The sequence below is a fragment of the Rattus norvegicus genome, chromosome 13, assembly GCF_036323735.1.
Source record: "Rattus norvegicus strain BN/NHsdMcwi chromosome 13, GRCr8, whole genome shotgun sequence".
NCBI lineage: Eukaryota > Metazoa > Chordata > Mammalia > Rodentia > Muridae > Rattus > Rattus norvegicus.
The window spans coordinates 91,598,470-91,621,961 of record NC_086031.1 but is presented as its reverse complement, the minus strand read 5'-3'; the positions used below and the strand labels follow the sequence as shown (position 1 = coordinate 91,621,961).

The 23,492-nt window shown below is 37.4% G+C and overlaps 1 protein-coding gene across 15 annotated transcripts in view; it reads left to right on the top strand.

The window, feature by feature from the left end:
- Positions 1-23,492, top strand: part of Akt3 (AKT serine/threonine kinase 3) — a 282,222-nt gene that overhangs the window by 136,099 nt on the left and 122,631 nt on the right. For 14 of the 15 annotated variants that reach the window (XM_039090632.2, XM_039090633.2, XM_039090628.2 and 11 more), the window contains one exon: positions 15,027-15,138. In XM_039090632.2, coding sequence (XP_038946560.1) covers positions 15,027-15,138 — 112 coding nt within the window. Of the gene's footprint in view, positions 1-14,441; positions 14,646-15,026; positions 15,139-23,492 lie in introns of those variants that run through there. The other variant, XM_039090635.1, reaches the window with a different exon arrangement.

Genomic DNA, 23,492 nt, shown 5'->3' with positions numbered 1-23,492 from the left:
CATCCACCCACCTCAAAAATAATAATCTAGAATTCCTCCTGTCAAAAGGAAATGATGGGACAAAGAGTGGAGAAGAGACTGAAGAAAACACCATCCAGAGACTGCCCACCTAGGGCTCCCCGCCTTTTCAATGAATGTTTCCTATCTAACTTTTTTTTTTAATCTCACTTTGAAAGTAGAAAATTATGAGTCTTAGAACCACCAAAATCCTCTTCATGGCTAAACAGTGTTAGATTCTGATTGCAGATTTGGAGAAAAATGTTTTGAATCAGAATATATGGAGAGAGAAATTTATGATTTAGCATTAATCCTGTAAATCTAGAAGGGCCATTAACTGTCTAGATATGAATTATGAAAATTCAGAATAATTGAATTTGAAAAGTTTGTCGATCATTTAGTATTTTGCTTGGTACCTAAAGGATTATATTATAAGTTTTTATATATAGGAATTTGATGTAGACACTGGATAGTATTATAATTGTACACATAGTAGGTGATGAGAAAATGGGTTTAGTTGCCAGAATGAATTTTATAGAAAATAAATGCAATTAAATTTGTGAAAGAAGAATTATGTAATAGCTAACTAGAGTTACTAGTTTATTTTCGAGTCATTAGCATGAGTTCTGGATGATAGGGATTGAAAGAAGGAAAGGAATTCTTGATTATATAAGCATTTAAGTTATTTCTAACTGGCTCGATCATCGGGTTACAGTGTGTAAACGGTAGGTGTGTATCTTCAAATAAGCAGGCTGCCAGTCAGCTCTTCTGTTACCAGCTAGCTCAGGTCCTCATTGATTCTTCTGGGTTATGCGAACAGTCTCCTAGTTGGTTTCTTGTGTTCAGAAATTCTTTTCTCTGAAATACTTGAAATAAATGCATATATATGTCAAAAAACAACATTGTCCAAATACCATTCCTTCTCTCAGACAAAGTAATCTTTGAGTTGCTTTATTTTTTTACACAGGGGAAAACTATTATTGTTACTTATTCATAAATACTTGTATAAAATAAAAAATTGCATCTCTGTTTATATATATACATATATATTTTTTCAGTATTTCTATATAAGACTTAATATTCTGTATTTTTATTGTGGTAGTGGTGGAGGTGGATACCAGGGCCTAACATATTCAGAAACCTTGCTGATGAGCTACACCTCAGTTTGCCACCCTGTTTTTATGTCAAGTGCCACATTCTGTGACATTTAGTACCACACACATTTATGTGTGTTTTTGCTATGAGTGACTCCTTGGACTATTCTATATACTGAATTTTTTGAAGACTGGATGTATTTTTACTTCTAATTCTGAGGAAATTTTTAGATAGATGGGAAATTAAGTCTAATATTAGGTTTATCTCACTGTAAGAAGTAGATGCCTTATTTAAAAGTAAAACAGAAAGTGACAGTATGAACTTGGCTTTGAAGAACCAAGTTTCTGCAGGCTAAGGGTTGCTCATGTGTCAGATGTTGCCCCGAGTAGTTATAAGTCCCCCCCCTTTTTTCATAATCGTCCAGTGTCTTTCTGAATCTTTTAAAAGAAACTCTTGCTTACTCTCCATTGGAGAGGTACTAAAATTAAATTGTTTTTAAACTTACTGATTTTTTAAAAGGGGAGATAATGTGGCAGGTAATGGTTTTAAGGGAAAGCAGCCCAGGAGTGATAAGCTCCAGGACCGTACAATCTACAGTGCCAGAACAGAAGCAGAGCCCAGCAGAAGACGCTTCCTTCCTCTGCACCTGCTCTTCTGTTTCTACCACTGAGCTTCCCCCAGGGTGCTCTTCTGTGGCCTGTCGGTAAGAGATGGTCTGTCTGTAATTGTTACTCAATTATATTTAAGTACTTTTAATTCTAGCTTTTTCCTTGTTTTTTCTTCTTGTGTTGCTAGATAGCAACTTTGGCATACATACTCCGATATATATATATATATAAAATCAAGTTTCTCATGTGTAGTTAGTCTCTAGGAATCAGAGAAAGGACTGGAAGAGCTTGAAGGGGCTCGAGACCCCATATGTACAACAATGCCAAGCAACCAGAGCTTCCAGGGACTAAGCCACTACCTAAAGACTATACATGGACTGACCCTGGACTCTGACCTCATAGGTAGCAATGAATATCCTAGTAAGAGCACCAGTGGAAGGGGAAGCCCTGGGTCCTGCTAAGACTGAACCCCCAGTGAACTAGACTGTTGGGGGGGAGGGCGGCAATGGGGGGAGGGTGGGGAGGGGATGTTTGCCCGGAAACCGGGAAAGGGAATAACACTCGAAATGTATATAAGAAATACTCAAGTTAATAAAAAAAAAAAAAGAACTGAGAGATTGAATATATATGAGATTATATTAGAGTGGCTTCCAGGTAGTCATTCCAACAGTGGCTGTTTCACAACGGATAGCCAACAATCTGGTAGTTGTTCAGTACCTGAGACTGGGTGTCTCAGCCTTCCCAATCTGTTTCAGGAGTCCCAGAGAAGTCCTAGAGAACTGCCGGACTTCAGTCTGTGTTGTAATCCTGAAGAAGTAGTTTCTAATAACCAGAGGAGTTTCTCAGCTACAGGATGGATGAACTTGCTAGTGAGAGTTAAGTCAAGCAGGCAAAAAGCTTCCTTCTTCCATGCCCTTTTCTGTAGGTTGTCACTAAAAATTGTGGCCCTGATTTAGGGTGGGTCTTCCCACTTTCCCAAATGAAAACCAAGATTAGCATAAACCTTAAGTTCTAGAGAACAAGTAGGAAGATTGTATTGGGAGTATTATGTTCTCAACATTGTACCTAGTACTCAGAGAAATAAAAAAGGAAGAAATGAATCCTTAAAAAAACTGGTAGTATGTGCTGTACCCTTTCAGACAATGCTATCTCAGCTACTTGTCACAGGGATCCTGTGAGGTAAATATTTCGTTTCCCATCTTGAAAAGACTCAGAGAATCATGTGACATGCTTCTTGGTAGTTGTTAGAGCCAGAAATTAAATATTTGAGTAATAGAAAGCAAACTCGAAATTCTGCGTTTGTTACCCCACAGATAATAGTCATTGGATCTGAAGAATTTGTAATATAACAAAAATCCTCTGTGACACTTGGAATGAGTACTTGACGTTTCACAGTTAAAGTCTGGAGTAAGTTTTACAATTAAAATACAAATTTTAGGAAAGGGGAGATTTCTTAGAAGCTAGACTATCCAGAAAAACCTCTCTGGAGATTGAGATTCTTTAGAGAAATAATAACATTTTAAAGAACAGGCTGGATTCTAGGTAACAATACTATTCTAATTAAAAAACAATTCTTAAGAAATTCGGGCTAAATTTCTTTCCTTTTGAATTAAATATGTATACAATTCTCAGGAATAAATCAGAGCTCAGTGCTATGTCATTTCCTGTCTCTCTATAGAATGACGACTATGGAAGGAAAGGGGGTCTTCATTAGGGTTGCGATTGCAGTGATGAAGCATCATGACCCAAAGCACCTGGGGAGGAAATGGCTTACCTCACTCACAGTTACATGTAACAACTTGTCAAAAGCAGTGAGGCAGGAACTCAAGCAGGACTGGAATCCACACAGGAGCTGATGCAGAGGCCATGGAGGAATGCTGCCTACTGGCTTGTACCTCATGTCTTGCTCAGCTTGCTTGCTTCTAGAACCTAGGACTATGAGCCAGGAGTGGTACTACTCACAATGGGCTGGGCCCTCCCACATCAACCACTAGGTAAGAAAATGCATTATAGGCTTGCCTACAACCAGCCTATATGGTCACTTTCTCAATTGGGGTTCCCTCCTCTCAGGTGACTCTAGTTTGTGTCAAGTTGACATAAAATTAGCCCTCACAGAGGGATGCCTGAAATGTGCCACTTGAAATGGTTGGGTGGGGGAACACACTCATAGAAGAAGGCGGGAGATGGGAGCTTATGGATGGGAAACTGGGGAAGGGGATAACATTTGAAATGTAAATAAAAAAAAAGAAAGAAAATACTAAAAGGTTTGGTTCAGTCATTCCAGATATTTGTTTCCCCAAAGTCAGCATTAGGCCCTAGGAATTCTATTAGTTAATCTGGGTTTTGTTTGTTTGGTTGTTTGTTTCTGTAGTGTCATTTCTATTCATTGCCTCATTTAGTAACATAAAATAAGTTTATGGACACAGATAAATATTCCACTTCAAATCCTACCAGGGTGGTGTTTTTAAACTAAAAACTATTTTTAAGTATAGTTTTTAGCTTGGAACAGATAGATATATCTTGAAATGTTACATTAATAAAACTAAGACAATCCCTTTCTGTAGGGTGGTGGGAATGTGGGTAGAGAGAAGATGGACATCGGTCATCATCTAGACTGGGGCTTCGTATGAACCATAGATCCTAAGCCAACGCTGATGTATAGCTCTGGATTCTTAGATTGTTAGCTCATTACTAGTCCTTGCATTGCCTTCTGTGACACTTCCATATTTGAATGGCAAAAAGAATTCTGCTTCTTTCTTTCCAACTCTAATCAGTTATGATCTGATAAAATCTATAGAAAATGTGTGGTTGAGTGTATTTTATCTGATTTAGTCTTTGACTATTTCTTTTCTGTAAATTATTTTGCAACTTAAAATTTTAGTTTCTCGTTAGAGGATTGTATGTGGTTTTAAAAATAGTAATTAGAATCATGATTCTATTCCCATTGTAATTGATGCTTTAATTTCATTTTAAAATTTAATACATAGGGAACTGCAAGATTGATGGGAGTAAGGAAAGAACTGACATTTTAACAGCCTGCTATTTATCAGTTGTTTTACTTTCTATAATTTTATTTACCTTAAGAAACATTAGTTAAAATTATTCCTGTTTTTTCAAAAACTAGATAATAAGGCAGACCTATAGAGATTATAATTTTCTTAGAATCTCAAAGCAAGTATCTGTGGACTAATGCTTAGCTTAAATTCAACTTGATTATATATTAAGATTCTTCATGTAAAGAGCAGTCAATATCCATAGAAAAATCTGATTTTGCAGATCAGATGGTGTGTTCACACATGCGTATTTTAATTTTGAGTATGTTGAACCTGTTTAGAATAGATAAGGGTAAATACCAATGTAACTATCAGGTCTATTGATTATTTTGTAAAAAAACAAGTATTGCTTGTTTGTTAAAAAAAAAACAAACAAGAACTGAGCAGATCATATAAGTGTCCTGCATTAGAATTTTGACACATGTAGAATAAAGGAGAAGCTTTATGTCCAGTGCCTGTTCTATTCTTCCTCCTTACTTCAGCCTGTCTACTGCTTAGGGCTTCAGGGTGACAGTTTTTCTAGTGGGGAGTTCAGGAGAGAAATGCTTACTATCCTCTTAACTAGTTTGCCAGTGTTGTGGATCAACTCTTGTCATTCTCATCTAGTATATAAAGACACAGTTCAGAGTTGGGGAACAGTTTTATCTGAGGAAAGAATAATTGTGCAGAGAAGTTAGAACTATATACAGCCTTCAGCATTGGTCTTTATGGCAGAAGAGAAGTTACAGAACTGACACTTTAAGTTTAGAGGAAAGATCATCTGGATATTCTTAATAAATTATATAGTAATCAACATTTTGACAGATTATATTTGAGGTTCACATGTTTGTTGCTTCTCCTGAATTATTAGTGCTACATCACTGACTTAGTGTCCCCTGATCCCATATCTGTCTTGCTTTAAAAGCATTTGTTATATTTCTAGTAATGTTAAATGAGGCCTAAGGCCAGAGTGGAAGGAAGGGCCTTTCAACCTCAGGATTTAGAGATGATATAGATGAATTGTTTTGGGTTGCAAATAATACATAATCAAGCAGATGCTAATGGGAAAATGCAATGCAGGGGAAGAGAAAAGAGATTGGGGTGCTGTTTGGAAGTTCCGTAGAGGAGAGTACATTGCCCTTTTATTATAACAATGTTTCTGCACTATAATAAGGCCTTTCACTGCAAGTTCAGCCTTTTTCATTCATTTGTTTTGTACTCTGCTTCCTCTGTTACTAATTGTCAGCACAATAGTCTTCCAACTATGAAGTCTCAGTGTCCTTTTGGACCAATTTGTCATTGTCTTTCTCTCTCACCCCAACCCATGCACTCAGAATCTATTACCATGGTTGCATTTTTAGATATTTTGTATGTTTTAAAATGGCAGTGCTTTTGAAACCTGCCAGAATAGCTCATGGTAATTGAATCAGCTAACTAGCAACAGTTACTGCTTTCAAAATGCATACTGATAGTTTCTCTTTCTGTATGCTGTTCTTATAACTTAAATATGCATATAGTATATTAAAGCAATATTTTAGTCATTGTTCTTTTTGAACTTCATTATTGTTTGTATTATTTGCAGATACATTATTTGCCTTATAAATTATTGTAAGTTTTTGTGACTTTATAAAATTTTATGTCATTTCCCCATCAGTAATTTTATCATTATAGATAGTTTTATTTTGACAAAGCAATAAACAAAATTATCACAGACTGAGCTGAATAAATTCTATTATAAGTTTTTAAAATAGGTTAGTTGGTAGACTTCTTTCCTAGAATTCACAAAGCCTAAGATTCAGCCCCCAAACCTTAAAAAATGGAGTATGATGGTACAGGGCTGTAATCTCAACACTCAAGGGGTAGAGAGGCAAGATGACCAGAAGTTCAAGGTCATTCAGCTAAAAACTATGTTTGAGGCCAGCCTGAGCTACATGAGACATTATCCTAAGGGGAAAAGAGATATTAAACAGAAAAAGTATTTAAGGTATCAAGTTGCATTTTGTTATAAATATCATCAAACTGTTCACTTAATATCATTGTAGATTACTTATCATAAATATACCACATTTTTGGGTTCGGTCCCCAGCTCCGAAAAAAAAGAACCCAAAAAAAATATATACCACATTTTAAAGTCCATGGCTAGTATATTGTAATAAGTAAATATAAAAGTATTGTTCCCAATTCCTTATTTTGAGTCTAAGTGCTTGTAAGACTGTATTAAAACTCTCTCAGTAACGTGTTACACTTTACCTCTGTGTTTGACGTTTTAGTTCACAGTTAATACAGTGTAATTTTACTAGCAATTTCATGTGTGTAAAGAAAGGTTACTATAAAACCGTTAAATGTGTATTTATTTCATGAAAAGCAGGATATAGTAGATAGAGATCATGAGAAATATTAGTGGTGAAAATGCTGATTCTCAGAATAGGCTTTGGGTAAGTAGAATTCTCCAGGTTAACTATATTCATTGAAGAAAAATATTATGAGAGGTTCATGATTTAAAGCTACAAATAGTATCACCTGAAGTACCAAAGTAGTATTTTAAAATGCCAGATTTTGAAATATAGGTCATGAAAGTGAAGACATACCAGAATATAAAAATTGTATGAGGAACCTGATCAGAGGCTCCTCATTATTGACTTTGCTAAGCAATAAAGAATGAGAATTTGTTTTATTTTCTATTTCTTTGCATGGAAAAATATGTTGCTCTTGTGTAATATGTTTTTGGCTTAGGGACAGTAACTAGAAATGTGAAGCTGGGTGTAGATCATTTTGGGGATCAGTTATTCATCATTAGTAAGTATACATGTTGATTATGTAATTATCATTGTTAATGTACAGCATGAATCCCAGCCATGAAAAGAATCCAGAGAGATTGATGTCTTTTTCTTTGGCTGGACCTAACCTGAGAAACAATCAGTACAATCCACCAGGATTCTGCAAGGAAATGTTCCTTTTCTATTCTTCCTTGTGCAGTGTTAGAGCCAGGAACAAAGACATCCAACCTCTTCCTTCCTGCAGTAAGTTTAGCAGGTGAAAATTGTCTTTGTGATGAAGAGGCATGAGAAACCAGTGGAGAGAAACCAAGCGCAGAGAAGGATTGGGGGGGGCAACAAATAGACTAGTCTAGTCTCCTTGTTTCCACAGATTACACAGTATTCACAGACAATTGTTCTAGCACTTTTGTTTTTCAGAAGAGATTGTGATTTGGATTCATACACTTTTTAGGTACATGTTCAAATAGTTTCACACAAGCTGTGCATTGTGAACAAATTATTTAGCTAGTTTGAGCCTTGTAGATTTGTTCATTTACAAAATGGAGAATAATTACACTGGTTATGTTTGTGCTTTAAGTTGGAAACATTTAGAAACCATTCAGAGTGCAGCATTTGGCACATACTGGTCATTTAATGGTTGTACTTGAATTGCTATTCCATTGGCTATGAACGTTACCTGTTTTCAGTATCTTACATGAATACCTTTTAAGATGGAGCTGTAATTGGACATCATTTCTTTTTATTGAACAATTGGAAACATTAAACGGAAAGTATATTAAATTGTACTATACTTAAACGTTTAAAAGTAAACTTGCAGTTGGCATCATTTAATTATTCAATATAAATTATGATATAGGTATGATAGTAGAATACAGTATGTTTTTATATTGACAATCAGAACTTTTGTTTAATATTTGTTTGTTTTGTGGAGGGAGATGGTCTTAATATATAGCCCTGGGTATCCTGTAACTACTTATGTAGATCAAGCTAGCCTCAGCCTCATAGAGACCCAACTACCCCTAGAGTATGTGCCACCATGCTGAGCCTTAGTAGATTAATTTTAAAAGGATAAAAGTAGTATTTAAAGATTAAAAAGTTTCAAATAAAATTTTAAGCTTTTTAATAAAACCTGAAAAGATTATCAGAATTCCTTTTGGAAATATATACATATACATGTTAATTGGCTTTGAAGTTTGCAGAAAAATTAGAATTTCGAACAAACTTTGTCTGTGGTTCAGAATGATGAAAAGTATGCAGAGTATTTGAAATTCAGTTTGGTTACTCTGGAAAGCTTAGCTAATGTAACTGCTTAACGTAGGAGCATTTAACAGAGATTTGAAAGAGGATGCTCCCTGTCTCAGGCAGTGCCAGCCCAATGACCTGCTCTGTGCCGCACAGATCACAGAGGCACAGTCTAATGCATGTGCCGTGCATATCATGTATCCACAATGCTGACCACAAAAGAAACTGAAAAGTTAGTATTTTGTGGCATAAGATCATTATTTTACAAGACTCTGGTAGTGCTTCTTTCTTTTAGGTTAAGTTGACTTTAGTTAGGATGACTTGTCTACAGCTTAGAGTAGGACATGGAAATCATGCATTATTAGTGTTTCATGACCTATGTGACCACCTTGTCAGTTAGTTTTACATGAAATCAGGAGGCCTAACATTTGATACATTTATATTTATAATTATTTTATCTTCTTGATGAATTACATTTATCTAGTGTATAGTTGCTTTCTCTTTCTCTTTTTCTCTTTATCTATTTTTACCATGAAGTATATTTCATTCAGCTATCAGAATAGCCTTGGTTTCTATTTGCTTGGTAGATTGTTTTTTACCCTCTGATTCAGTCTTTTGGTCCCTTTACCAGTGATATGTATTTCTTGGAAAGAATAGAGAGAGGTAGATTTAGTTTTTCAATCCTGTCTACCAAACTGTGTCTCTTCATTGGTGAGTTGAGATTATCTATATTTTAAATTAGTATTAAGAGACAATTATTCATTGTGATAATTTTGTCAGTTGTTTTTCTGGCTAGTTGGACTGTTGTTAGTATCAGGATGTGTTGGTTTACTGCACTGAGCATGACGGTGAATTGCTACATTCCATGCGCTTAGGATCGTGTGAAAACCTCCAGTGGTGCCGGCCTACTGGCCATGGGCTGCTTTCATTGGTGTCCTTTTAAATGTCTCTGCCAATTTTCACAGCTATCTTTGCTGAATGTAACAACATTCCATGGTTCTTAAAATTTAAGAATACTAATAAGACATCTGATATTATTCTAAATTCTAACATGTTTTCTTTTGTGAGTTGGAAGTTTTTTCCATATAGCATTTAATATTATTTCCTTGAATTAGATTTTTTTTTTCATTTTGACTTCATTGTGTTCTGAAGAGATCCCTATGTCTGTCTGCTGTTTTAAATTTCTTGTGTTTGGATGTGTGTCTCTATAGATTTACAAATACATTTTTAAATTCCTTTAGTGTTTATCTCAGATGTTTCTGGTTGTGAATTGATAGATTTGAACTGCCTTGCTTAGTTCTCAGAACTCTTAGGTGTTGTGGTATGCCCATTTGTTTATTTTCCTTTTTGATGTCTAGTGTAGTTCTTTGTTGACTTTGCTGTTTACATCTGATTTGTCTTACTCTATCATCTACTTGGCTAAGTCTATTGATGATGCATTCTGCTTTCCTTTTTTTGTTGCCATTAAAAATTTTATTTCTAATTACCCTCCCCTGTCTCAGTTTCCTTGTTGAATGTTTTTAAAACCAGTATTGTTAAATATTTTCCCCTCTATTTTTCTGGGTTTTTGGTTTTCTTTTTTTCTTCCTATGTTGATGTCTTTACTATCTGGTTTCAAGATTGTATTGTTTGCTTGTTTTTATCCAAGGAATCCTTATACATTGAGGTTTTTCATAGTTTTTGTGTTTCTGTGATGTAATTTGCTTGTCTCTTGGTATGGCTTTCTGTTACCTCTTGTGGGGAGCAGTGAAGCATGGGTCTTACAGAGCCTGAAGACTAGTCCCCAGTAGAAAGTAGAGAGCAAAAAACAAGGTTTTAGAAATGCAAACATATGCTAATTCTCTATTACTATCTAATATATTAATAATATATTAATGGCTATAAAACAACAAAGTATTGGTACAGAGACAGACAGATAGACCAATGGAATAGAATTGAAGACCCAGAAATGAACCCACACACCTATGGTCACTTGATTTTTGACAAAGGAGCCAAAACCATCCAATGGAAAAAAGATAGCATTTTCAGCAAATGGTGCTGGTTCAACTGGAGGGCAACATGTAGAAGAATGCAGATCGATCCATGCTTATCACCCTGTACAAAGCTTAAGTCCAAGTGGATCAAGGACCTCCACATCAAACCAGACACACTCAAACTAATAGAAGAAAAACTAGGGAAGCATCTGGAACACATGGGCACTGGAAAAAATTTCCTGAACAAAACACCAATGGCTTATGCTCTAAGATCAAGAATCGACAAATGGGATCTCATAAAACTGCAAAGCTTCTGTAAGGCAAAGGACACTGTGGTTAGGACAAAACGGCAACCAACAGATTGGGAAAAGATCTTTACCAATCCTACAACAGATAGAGGCCTTATATCCAAAATATACAAAGAACTCAAGAAGTTAGACCGCAGGGAAACAAATAACCCTATTAAAAAATGGGGTTCAGAGCTAAACAAAGAATTCACAGCTGAGGAATGCCGAATGGCTGAGAAACACCTAAAGAAATGTTCAACATCTTTAGTCATAAGGGAAATGCAAATCAAAACAACCCTGAGATTTCACCTCACACCAGTGCGATTGGCTAAGATCAAAAACTCAGGTGACAGCAGATGCTGGCGAGGATGTGGAGAAAGAGGAACACTCCTCCATTGTTGGTGGGATTGCAGACTGGTAAAACCATTCTGGAAATCAGTCTGGAGGTTCCTCAGAAAATTGGACATTGAACTGCCTGAGGATCCAGCTATACCTCTCTTGGGCATATACCCAAAAGATGCCTCAACATATAAAAGAGACACGTGCTCCACTATGTTCATCGCAGCCTTATTTATAATAGCCAGAAACTGGAAAGAACCCAGATGCCCTTCAACAGAGGAATGGATACAGAAAATGTGGTACATCTACACAATGGAATATTACTCAGCTATCAAAAACAACGAGTTTATGAAATTCGTAGGCAAATGGTTGGAACTGGAAAATATCATCCTGAGTGAGCTAACCCAATCACAGAAAGACATACATGGTATGCACTCATTGATAAGTGGCTATTAGCCCAAATGCTTGAATTACCCTAGATCCCTAGAACAAACGAAACTCAAGACGGATGATCAAAATGTGAATGCTTCACTCCTTCTTTAAAAGGGGAACAAGAATACCCTTGGCAGGGAAGGGAGAGGCAAAGATTAAAACAGAGACTGAAGGAACACCCATTCAGAGCCTGCCCCACATGTGGCCCATACATATACAGCCACCCACTTAGACAAGATGGATGAAGCAAAGAAGTGCAGACCGACAGGAGCCGGATGTAGATCGCTCCTGAGAGACACAGCCAGAATACAGCAAATATAGAGGCGAATGCCAGCAGCAAACCACTGAACTGAGAATAGGTCCCCTATTGAAGGAATCAGAGAAAGAACTGGAAGAGCTTGAAGGGGCTCGAGACCCCAAAAGTACAACAATGCCAAGCAACCAGAGCTTCCAGGGACTAAGCCACTACCTAAAGACTATCCATGGACTGACCCTGGACTCTGACCCCATAGGTAGCAATGAATATCCTAGTAAGAGCACCACTGGAAGGGGAAGCCCTGGGTCCTGCTAAGACTGAACCCCCAGTGAACTAGTCTATGGGGGGAGGGCGGCAATGGGGGGAGGGTTGGGAGGGGAACACCCATAAGGAAGGGGAGGGGGGAGGGGGATGTTTGCCCGGAAACCGGGAAAGGGAATAACACTCGAAATGTATATAAGAAATACTCAAGTTAATAAAAAAAAAAAAAAAAAACAACAAATGGAAATTCTGTAATATGTTATCAAGCTAAAAATTAAGTAGGATAGATATGGACATAATTAATACAGTCTTTGTTACTTTTCTACTGCAGAGACAAAGCACCATGACCTAGGTAACTTACAAAAGAAAGCATTGAATTTGGGTCTCAGTTCCAGAGGTTGACAGTACATGAGCATCAGGACAGGGACCGTGGTAGCAGTCAGGCGGGCATAGTGCTGTTGCACTAACCAGGAGCTTGCACAGGACCCAGGAGCATGAGGCAGAGAGAGCAAGAGCAGGGAGGAGGTGATACAGAGGTAGAGACTGGAAATGATGCAAGCTTTTGAAGCCAATACCCAGCTCTAGTGACAAACCTCTACCAACAAGGCCATACCTTCTACACCTTCCCAACAGAGGACCAAGCATTCCAAGAAACGAACTGATGGATACGATGCTCTTTGAAGCTACCAGTCAGGAACAGGACAGAATGGACAGAAACAGAGGAGAAGCAAGGTCAAATAAATTCAAAGGGGGTTGAAAGGAATGTTATGAAGGGATAGAAATGAGGAGAGATTAAAGTGGAAAAAGAAGGAAAGAGTTCATTTTCATAAACAAGATTAGTTAAATGAAGTATAGTAAATAAAGAAAAAATTAAAAATGTGTTTGTTACTAATGCATTAAAATTTAAGTAGTATTAAATTGGGAAAAATCATGTGGAAGCAAAAGAGAAGATAGGGAGAAGGAAAAAAGAGTGTCGAACAATGAATACGTAAAATTTAGATTAACATATAAAAAGGAATAACAAATAGCATGATATAAACTACACTTAAAATTTTATTAAAAGTTTAGTAAAACGGAAAAGTAGAATACAGAGAAGGTAAAGTATTGAATGGAACTTCTCTCTGTGTAGCACGTCAGATGTGTGTGTGTGTATACATATATATATATATGTATATATATATATGTATGTATGTGTGGAGGGTTTGTTGAGCTTGAAGACTCTTGTCTTTTGCTGATCCTGGACAGTATCTGATGTCTGCCAGAATTATTTCCCTTGCCTAGCATCCCTTCTTGTTCATGCACTGGGACCTCTGCAGTCTGCAGGGCTGGGCAGGGATACTACCTGCTTCCAGCTAGTTCTCTAGCTGGTGAATGATTTCTAAGTGTGCTTGAACTGTCGGAATCTACTCTACTACTGGGCTGTGCACAGACAGAATGCCCGGATAGGTGACTTCAGAGTTTTACCTGCCTGCCGACCTGAGGCTTGGAGCTCTCAGGCTCTCTAGGGTGATTCTCGGTTAATACGATCTGCTCAGCACTTCCTCGTTTGATTGGAGCCTTGCTGCACTGCTCTTCAACTTGTCAGTGTCTGATGTTCCCTGCTCTGCACAACCTTGCCTTACCCTGGGGTTGAGGCAGGCCAGATTAAGACTCCAGGGTCTGTTCGCTTCCTGTGTGTTGTCTCCCCAGGGAAACTCAGCTTTTTGTTTTTTTTTTTTTTGTTTTGTTTTTTGACTTTTTGTTTGTTTTGTTTTTTCTTTTAACAATTCCTTTCATAGGGGTTAGGAATTTAGCTCAGTGGTAAGGCTCTTGGCCCCGGGTTTGGTCCTCCGCTCCGAGGGGGGGAAAAACAAACAAACCAACAAACAAACCTAGTTCCCTTTCATGATGGTCCTTTGCCCTTCTAGTCATACAGAGGAACACAGTGGCACTTCTCTCTACCTCTGACCCATCGCCTGACGGAATCACTGTCTTCTTAAGTCCATAGTTGGATTTCAGTTTGTGAGGGCTACAGGCTCTCACTAAGGGCAGGACTACTTGGCTTGCTGTTTACAAGTGGCTTCTGCTTCCTTTCTGTTGTGAGAGAGGCATGGGACTTGACGTTAATCCATCAACATTAGACTGTGCTTTGATGTCTTCTAGAGATTCCCTGAGGGAACCTCATCAGCTCCTGGCTGACTGACTCTAGTGACTGTGTACCCTACGAATTATAAGCAGACTTCACAGAGATGAAAGCTACCCTTTTAACATGTTTGATACTATAATGCAATATCTAATGAAAAACAAGGGGCATGCAAATAAATAAATGCAACTATAGACATGGAGATGACAGAGCTGTGCCCAAAGGTAAACAAAACATTTATGGAATGATTATGATTTGATCTAGACCTGAAAGGACAGATATTGCTATAACAGTTGCGGCTTAAAATGGAAAGGGTTAAAATAAACAGGTGTTTCAGATAGTAGACGCTGCAGAAGCAAAAGTTAAAGGAAAGAGCAAGAGGTGTTTGGGAAAAATTGAAGAGTCATGTTTAGCAGGTTGAACTGGTCAGACTGATGATGGGCTCCAAAGAAATACTAAGGTCAGGTTGTGAATAATCTTGAACAGATACTTGTGGAAAACTCTAAGTTGCTATGGATTTTGTTTAGAATAACACTGCATAGTTGTTAACTGTTTAATGGTTTAAGTACTTGTGTATTTAAATCAATACTTGATTTTATTTATAGAATGTCAATTAATGAAAACAGAACGACCAAAGCCAAATACATTTATTATCAGATGTCTTCAGTGGACCACTGTTATAGAGAGAACATTTCATGTAGATACTCCAGAGGAAAGGTAAGAAATTTATTCATTCTTACTATATTTAAAAAAATAGTCAGTGTAAAGATGTATGTGTATCTGGATTCATTATTTGTAATTAGATATAAATATGTTTGCATTGTGTTACACTTTATTGTTCTGTTTCTGTTGTCTTCCATGTTTAAGTAGGGCTGGAAAATGACAGATCACCCTTGGACTACTTTAAAATAAGGTTCTTCTGAAAAAACGGTTCACAAACATTTTTTTAAACTTGAACACATTTTAGATACCAACTTAAGTGCTTATGTTTGAAATGCAGAATGAAATGTGGTAGTAAACGGTTTCAATATAACTGTCTGTATGCGTGTTAGTTCAGATGGCCAAATGGGAAGGATTCTGAGGGGTTTGTCTAAACTTTAGAATATTAGTAAATAACAGGATTGATTAGTGTGACTAATCAATGTCCTGTGACTGATACTGATCAGCTCTGTGACGTCCATGGGGCTATATTTCCATTCTTTTGATCCACTGCTTTTGTACCTACAGTGTTGCATTTACTTCTATCTTAGTGTGCTTTCCTCTGATGACCTGATAACAATTAGATCTAGCAAACTCAGTCACAGAGTTATTTTCCTACAGATGTTATTCTATTTTATCCTAATCAACAACTTTTCAAAGTAGAGTATTAATAGCCTTCTTTTTTAAATGAATAGCTTATTCTAACATGCTTCTCTAAGACTTTAATGAAGACAAAATAATCTTTTAAAATCCTAATAAAATGATCAGTGACCAAAGTTTTTGTTTTTGTTTTTTCTATTCTTTTAAATACGCTGTATTGAACCAAAGGATTTTCCATGCTAGGGGAGTGCTCTAGATCACTGAGCTGCAGACCTACCCTAGCACTTTTTTTTAATGCAACATTTATTTACTTATTTATTTTTCCATTTTTTAAAAACCAGATATTTCTTATTTACATTTCAAATGTTATTCCCTTCCTGGTTTCCTGTCCATCAGCCCCCTAACTCCTCCCCCTCCCCTTCTATAAGGGTGTTCTCCCCCCATCCAGCCCTCCTTACCACCACCCCCCCCCCAACTGGGGGTCCAACCTTGGCAGGACCTAGGGCTTCCTCTTCCACTGGTGCCCCAACAAGGCCATCCTCTGCTACATATATAATTGGAGTCCAGGGTCAATCCATGTATAGTCTTTGGGTAGTGGTTTAATCCCTGGAAGCTCTGGTTGGTTGGTATTGTTGTTCTCATGGGGTTGCAAGTCCCTTCAACTCTTTCAGTCCTTCCTCTAATTCCTCCACTGGGGGTCCCATTCTCAGTTCAGTGGTTTGTTGCTAGCGTTTGCCTCTATATTTGACATGCTCTGGCTGTGTCTCTCAGGAGAGATCTACATCCGGTTCCTATCAGCATGCACTTCTTAGCTTCATCCATCTTATCTAGTTTTGGTAGCTGTATATATATGGGGCACATGTGGGGCAGGCTCTGAACGGCCGTTCCTTCAGTCTCTGCTCCACACTTTGTCTTTCCATGCCCTCCTATGGATATTTTTGTTCCCCTTTTTAAGAAGGAGTAAAGCATCCGCATTCCTAAAATATTATTTTAATAATACTTTTAAGGGTGTTCCCCCCCCATCCAGCCCTCCTTACCACCCCCCACTGGGGGTCCAACCTTGGCAGGACCTAGAACTTCCTCTTCCACTGGTGCCCCAAGAAGGCCATCCTCTGCTACATATATAATTGGAGCCAGGGTCAGTCCATGTGTAGTCTTTAAATTGTGATATATTTTAGGAATATAGAAAAGGTAAATACCAGTGTGGCACAAGTAATATTTTATTTTCTATACTTGCAGTATTATTCTTTGTTTTGGTGTATACATGCTTATGTGTTCCCACTTCTCATACCTAACTCCCATTCATCTACCCTATTTGCTTTCGGTAACTGACTCTTCATTTGCCTGTGCGGAACATAGAGCTGTGGTCATAATAGCTATTGTGTTTTTGGTGTCTTAAGTGTCAGGCAGCAATTTTCTCCCCATACTTACCTTGATTTTGATAGGCTAGGTAGGTCCTCTGGCTATATATTTACATAGTTTTATTCCTTTTTTTTTCATTGTATGTGTATGTGTGTTTTGCTAGCATGTGTGTCCATGTACCATGTTGCATACTACGCATAGAGTCCTGAAGAAGATTTCAGATCTCCTGGAACTAGAGGTACAGACTTAAGGTTGTTAGTTCCCCCATGAGTACCCAGAATCAAACCCAGGTTCTCTGGAAGAGCAGCCAATGCTCTCAACCACTGAGCCATCCTTCTAGGCCCCTCCCCAGTTTTTAAAACAAGTGTATTATTACCATTACTTTTGTTTGCTTTTTGTAAACTTCTTAACAGCAAGGATCATATCTTGTTTTGTACAGTCCAGGGTAGGATGACAAAGTTTTTACTTGGTGATAAATTAATGCAGCATTCCCGTTATTATATTTCTTTGAAAAATGTTATTATGAGTGGATTTTTAACATTTACTAAAGCTTGTTTGATTTTGCCACTTTTGCTCCCAAAGTTGGATATAAGCCATATCTTTTTAATTTGGAGTGGAGGGGCTTAGACAGTTTCTTGCTTTGCAGACCCAGGTTGGCCTGAAACTTAGACTGTCGATCTTCTGCCTTGACTTCCTGAGGGCTGAGATTAATATGAGATGTGAGGTAGACAACAGCTATGTCAGATCTTAAGCCTCTGAAGTTCTTTGACTTTCCTTCAGTATTTGTCCACTCATCTGAAGAAACAGTTTTCTTTTCATTTATTTGTAAGAAAATGGAAATTAACCTAGTGAGGTTACTATTGGAGTATGCGATTTCTACACTCATTAGGCACCTGCTCTCTGGAGATTTTATAGAGCTACCATCTGGTTTCAGCAAGGACTGAGAGCTGTCTCAAGGTTCGATATCCTGTGTGATGTTCTGGCCCCAGTCTGAAATTCTTTTTGTATTGTAAACTGGATGGATTCTTGCTGTGTGTGCTACTTTATTTCAGTGGATAATATAAGATTGGGACAGTTTTTTAAAAGCGGTAAGTCTGATGTCTCAGATCTTACTGACTCATTCTTCATGCTCATTGAATTATGAATATGTAGGTGTGCACATGTGTGTGCTCGTGTATGTATATTTCTGTGTGTGTGCACACGTGCATGCCTCTGTGTGTGTGTGTGTGTGTGTGTGTGTGTGTGTGTGTGTGTGTGTGTGTGTGTAGGCTTTTAGATTTTCATTCTCTTTTTTGCCTTTATATTTTCTGTTGTCCTTGATAGTAGTACTGGTTTTAATTAGAGAAATTTTATTAAATTTTTAACTTGACACAGTTTCTCATATTATCCTTTTTTAATAAAAATATGTTTAGATATTTTACTTCATTTCTGGTATTTCTGGGTCTTTAGGTAGGTCTGTTTCCAATTTTCTGAGGAACCTCCAAATTGATTTCCAGAGTGGTTGTACCAGTTTGCAATCCTACCAGCAATGGAGGAGTGTTCCTCTTTCTCCACATCCTCATCAATATGTGTTGTCACCTGCAGTTTTGATCTTAGCCATTCTGACTGTGTAAACAAGGTAGACTCTCAGTGTCATTTTGATTTGCATTTCTCTGATCACTAAGGACTTTGCATTTCTTTAATTGCTTCTCAGCCAGTTGCAATTTCTCTGTTGTAACTTCTCCGTTTAGTTCTATACCCCATTTTTTGATTGGGTTGTTTGTTTTTTGGAGGTTAACTTTTTGAGTTCTCTATACATTTTGGATATTAGTCCTCTATCAGATGTGGGGTTAGTGCTGATTTGTCTTATTGACTATGTCTTTTGCCTTACAGAAGCTTTCCAGTTTCATGAGGTCCCATTTATCAATTCTTGATCTTAAGAGCATAAGCCATTGGAGTTCTGTTTAGGAAATTTCTGCCTGTGCCAATGAGTTCAAGGGTTTTTCCCATTTTTTATTCTATTAGATTGAGTGTATCTGGTTTTATGTTGAGGTCCTTGATCCACTTGGACTTGTGCTTTGTGCATGGTTACAAATGGTTTATTTTCATTTTTTTACATACAGAGATCCAGTTAGACCAGCATCATTAATTGAAGATGCTTTCATTTTTTTCCATTGTGTATTTTTGGCTTCTTTGTCAAAGATCAAGTGTTATTAAGTGTGTGGTTTTTATTTCAGGGTCTTCAGTTCTATTCCATTAATCAACCTATCTGTCTCTGTACCAATACCATGCAGCTTTTATCACTATTGCTGTGTAGTAGAGCTTGAGGTATGGGATGGTGATTCCCCCAGCTGTTCTTTCATTGTTAAGAATCGTTTTCACTATTTTGGTTTGTTTTTTTTTTTTGTTTTTTGTTTTTTTTTTTTTTTTTGCCTTTCTAGATGAATTTGAGAATTGCTCTTTCCATGTCTTTGAAGAATTGTGTTGGAATTTCAATGGGGATTGCATTGGATCTGTAGATTGCCTTTGGTAGGATGGCCATTTTTACTATGCTAATTCTGCCAATCCATGACTATGGGAGATCTCTCCATTTTTCTGAGATCTTCAATTTCTTTCTTGAGAGACTTGAAGTTCTTATCATAAAGGTCTTTCACTTGTTTGGTTAGAGTTACCCCAAGACATTTTATATTATCTGTGGCTATTATAAAGGGAATTGTCTCCCTAATTTCTTTTACAGCCTGTTTATCATTTGTATAAAGGAAGGCTACTAATTTATTTGAGTTAATTTTATATCCATTCACTTGGCTGAAGTTGTTTATCAGCTGGAGGATTTCTCTGGTAGAATTTTTGGGGTCACTTATGTATACTGTTATATCATCTGCAAACAGTGATGCCTTTAATTCTTCTATGATAGTTTGTATCTCCTTGATCTCTTTTTGTTGTCTTATTGTTCTAGCTAGCACTTCGAGTACTATATTGAATAGATATGGGGAGATTGGGCATCCTTGTCTTGTCCCGGATTTTAGTGGAATTGCTTCAAGTATCTCTCCATTTAATTTGATATTGGCTATTGGTTTGCAGTAAATTGCTTTTATTATGTTTAGTCATGGGCCTTGAATTCCTGTTCTCTCCACTACTTCTAACATGAAGGGGTGTTGTATTGTGTCAAATGCTTTTTCTGTATCTAATCAGATGATCGTGTGTTTTTTTCTTCGAGTTTGTTTATATGGTGAATTACAGTATTTGTATATTGAACCAGCCTTGCATCCCTGGGATGAAACCTACTTGATTGTGGTGAATGATGGTTTTGATGTGTTCTTGGATTCGTTTTGTAAGAATTTTATTGAGTATTTTTGCATTAGTATTCATAAGCAAGATTGGTTTGTAGTTTGTTTGTTTGTTTGTTTGTTTGTTTTCTGGTAGGGACCTCGTGTGATTTAGGTATCAGAGTAATTGTGACTTCACAGAATGAATTAAGTAGTGTTCCTTCTGCTTCTTTTTTATGGAATAGTTTGGGGAATATTGGTATCAGGTGTTCTTTGAAGGTCTGGTAGAATTCTGAACTAAATCCATCTGGCCCTGGGTTTTTTTGGTTGGGAGGTTTTTAATGATTTCTTCTATTTCCTTATGGGATATGGGCCTGTTTAGAAAGTTTACCTGCTCTTGATTTAACTTTAGTATGTGGTATCTGTCTAGACAACCATCCATTTCATCTAGATTTTCCAGTTTTGTTGAGTATAGGCTTCTGTAGTAGGATCTGATGATTTTTTGTATTTTCCTCTGTTTCTTTTGTTATATCTCTCTTGTCATTTCTGATTTTGTTAATTTGGATACTGCCTCTGGGCCCTTTAGTTAGTTTGGCTAGGGGTTTATCTAGCTTGTTGATTCTCTGAAAGAACCAGCTTTTGGTTTTGCTGGTATTTCTTTGTATTGTTCTCTTTGTTTCCATTTGGTTGATTTCAGCCCTGAGTTTGAGTATTTCCTGCCTTCTACTCCCCTTGGGTGAGTTTGCTTCTCTTTGTTCTAGAGCTCTCAGGTGTGCTGCTAAATTGCTAGTGTAAGTCTCTCCAGCTTCTTTACCAGTGCAGTTAGTGCTATGAATTTTCCACTTAGCACTGTCCTCATTGTGTCCCATAAGTTTGGGTATGATGTGTCAACATTTTCATTAGATTCCAGGAAGACTTTAATTTTTTCTTTATTTCATCCTTGGCCAAATTATCTTTGAGTAGAGAGTTGTTCAGTTTCCATATGTATGTGGGTTTTTCTGTTGCTTTTGTTGTTATTGAAGACCAGCTTTAGGCCATGGTGGTCTGACAGGGTGCATGGGATTATTTCAATCTTCTTGTATTGGTTGAGGGTGTTTTGTGACTAATTATATGATCGATTTTGGAGAGGGTATCATGAGGTGATGAAAAGAAAGTGTATTTTGTTTTAAAGTGAAATGTTCTACAGATATCTCTTAAATCCATTTGGTTCCTAACGTCTGTTAGTTTCACTGTGTCTCTGTTTAGTTTCTGTTTCAATGATGTGTCCATTGGTGAGAGTAGGGTGTTAAAGTCTTCCACTATTATTGTGTGAGGTTCAATGTGTGTTTTGAGCTTTACTAAAGTTTCTTTTATGTGGATGCCCTTGCATTTGGGGCATAGATATTCAGAATTGAGGCTTACTCGTGGTGGATTTTCCCCTTGATGAGTATGAAGTATTCTTCCTCATCACACTTGATAACTTTCGGTTGAAAGTCTATTTTATTGGTTATTAGCATGGCAACTTCAGCTTATTTCTTGGGACCATTTGCTTGGGTAGACCTTTTTCCATTCTTTTACTCTGAGATAGTGTCTGTCTTTGATGATGAGGTGTGTTTCTTATATGCAGCAAAATGCTGGATCTTGATCATGTATCCATTCTGTTAGCTTATGTATTTTTATAGGTATATTGAGTCCATTAATATTGAGAGATATTAAAGATAGATGACTGGTTCCTGTTATATTTGCTTTTGTAGGTAGACTTACGTGCTTGTGGTTTTTTCCCTTTTGGCTTTGTTGTAAGATGCTTAATATCTTGTCTTTTCTCTTGTAGAGGTATCTTCTTTGCATTGGAGTTTTCATTGTAGGATCCTCTGTAGGGCTGGATTGGTAGCTAGATACTGTTTGAATTTGGTTTTGTCCTGAAATATTTTGGTTTCGCCATATATGTTGATTGAGAGTTTTGCTGGGTGTAGTAGCCTGGGCTGGCATTTGCATTCTTTTAGAGGTCTGTTTTAGACCTCTGACTAGGTTCTTCTGGCTTTCATAGTATCTGTTGAGTCTCTGGTGTAATTCTCATAGGTCTGCCTTCATATGTTACTTGGCCCTTTTCCCTTGCAGCTTGATATTCTTTCTTTGTTCTGTGCATTTAGTGTTTTGACTATTACGTGACAAGAAGGTTTTCTTTTCTGATCCCATTTATTTGGTGTTCTGTAGGGTTCTTGTACCATTATGGCCATCTTTTTCTTTAGGTTGGGGAAGTTTTCTTCTATGATTTTTGTTGAAGACGTTTTTAGGTCCTTTGAGTTGGGAATCTTCATTCTCCTCTATTCCAATTATTCTTAGATTTGGTCTTTTCATTGTGTCCTGAATTTCCTGGATGTTTTGAGTTAGGAGTTTTTATGTTTTGAATGTTCTTAGACTGTTGTGTCAATCTTTTCTAAGGTATCTTCTACACCTGAGATTTCCTCTTCTATCTCTTGTATTCTGTTGGTGAAACTTACATCTGTAATTCCTAACCTCTTTCCCAGGTTTTCCATTTCCTAGTTTGCCTCCATTTGTTGTTTTTTTTTTATTGTTTCTACTTCCACTTTTAGGTCTTGGACCACTTTATGCAATTCTTTCACCTGTTTGATTGTGTTTTCCTGTATTCTTTTAAGGGATTTGTTTCCTCTTTAAGGGCTTCTACCTGTTTACCTGTGTTTTCCTTTATTTCTTTTATTGAGTTATTTATATCCTCCTTAAAGAACTCTATTATGTTCATGAGATATGATTAGGTCAGCTTCCTGGTTTTCAGCTGTGTTGGTATATTCAGGGCTTGCTGTGGTGGGAGAACTGGGTTCTGATGCTGCTCACGTATATTGGCTTCTGTTGCTTATGGTCTTGCGTTTGCCTCTCGCCATCTGATTATCCCTAGTGTTTTCTGGTCTGGGTGACTGTCTGGAGTCTGCCTCTTTTGTCCCTGAGTTGCAACAGATCTCCTGGTAGGCCTGTGGCTGTGGTAGGCCTCCTGTGGGGTCTTCCAACTGGAGGGTATTCAGAAGGGCAGAGAAGCTGCTGATCTGTTGTACTGGCTGCAGTAGATCTCCTGGGAGGCCTTCAGACTGTTGGGTCTTCAGAGAAGTAGTGAAGCTGTTCTCTGTGGGGGGGAAGGAGCTATGGACTGTGTTTTCTGTTTCTCTGTGTGCA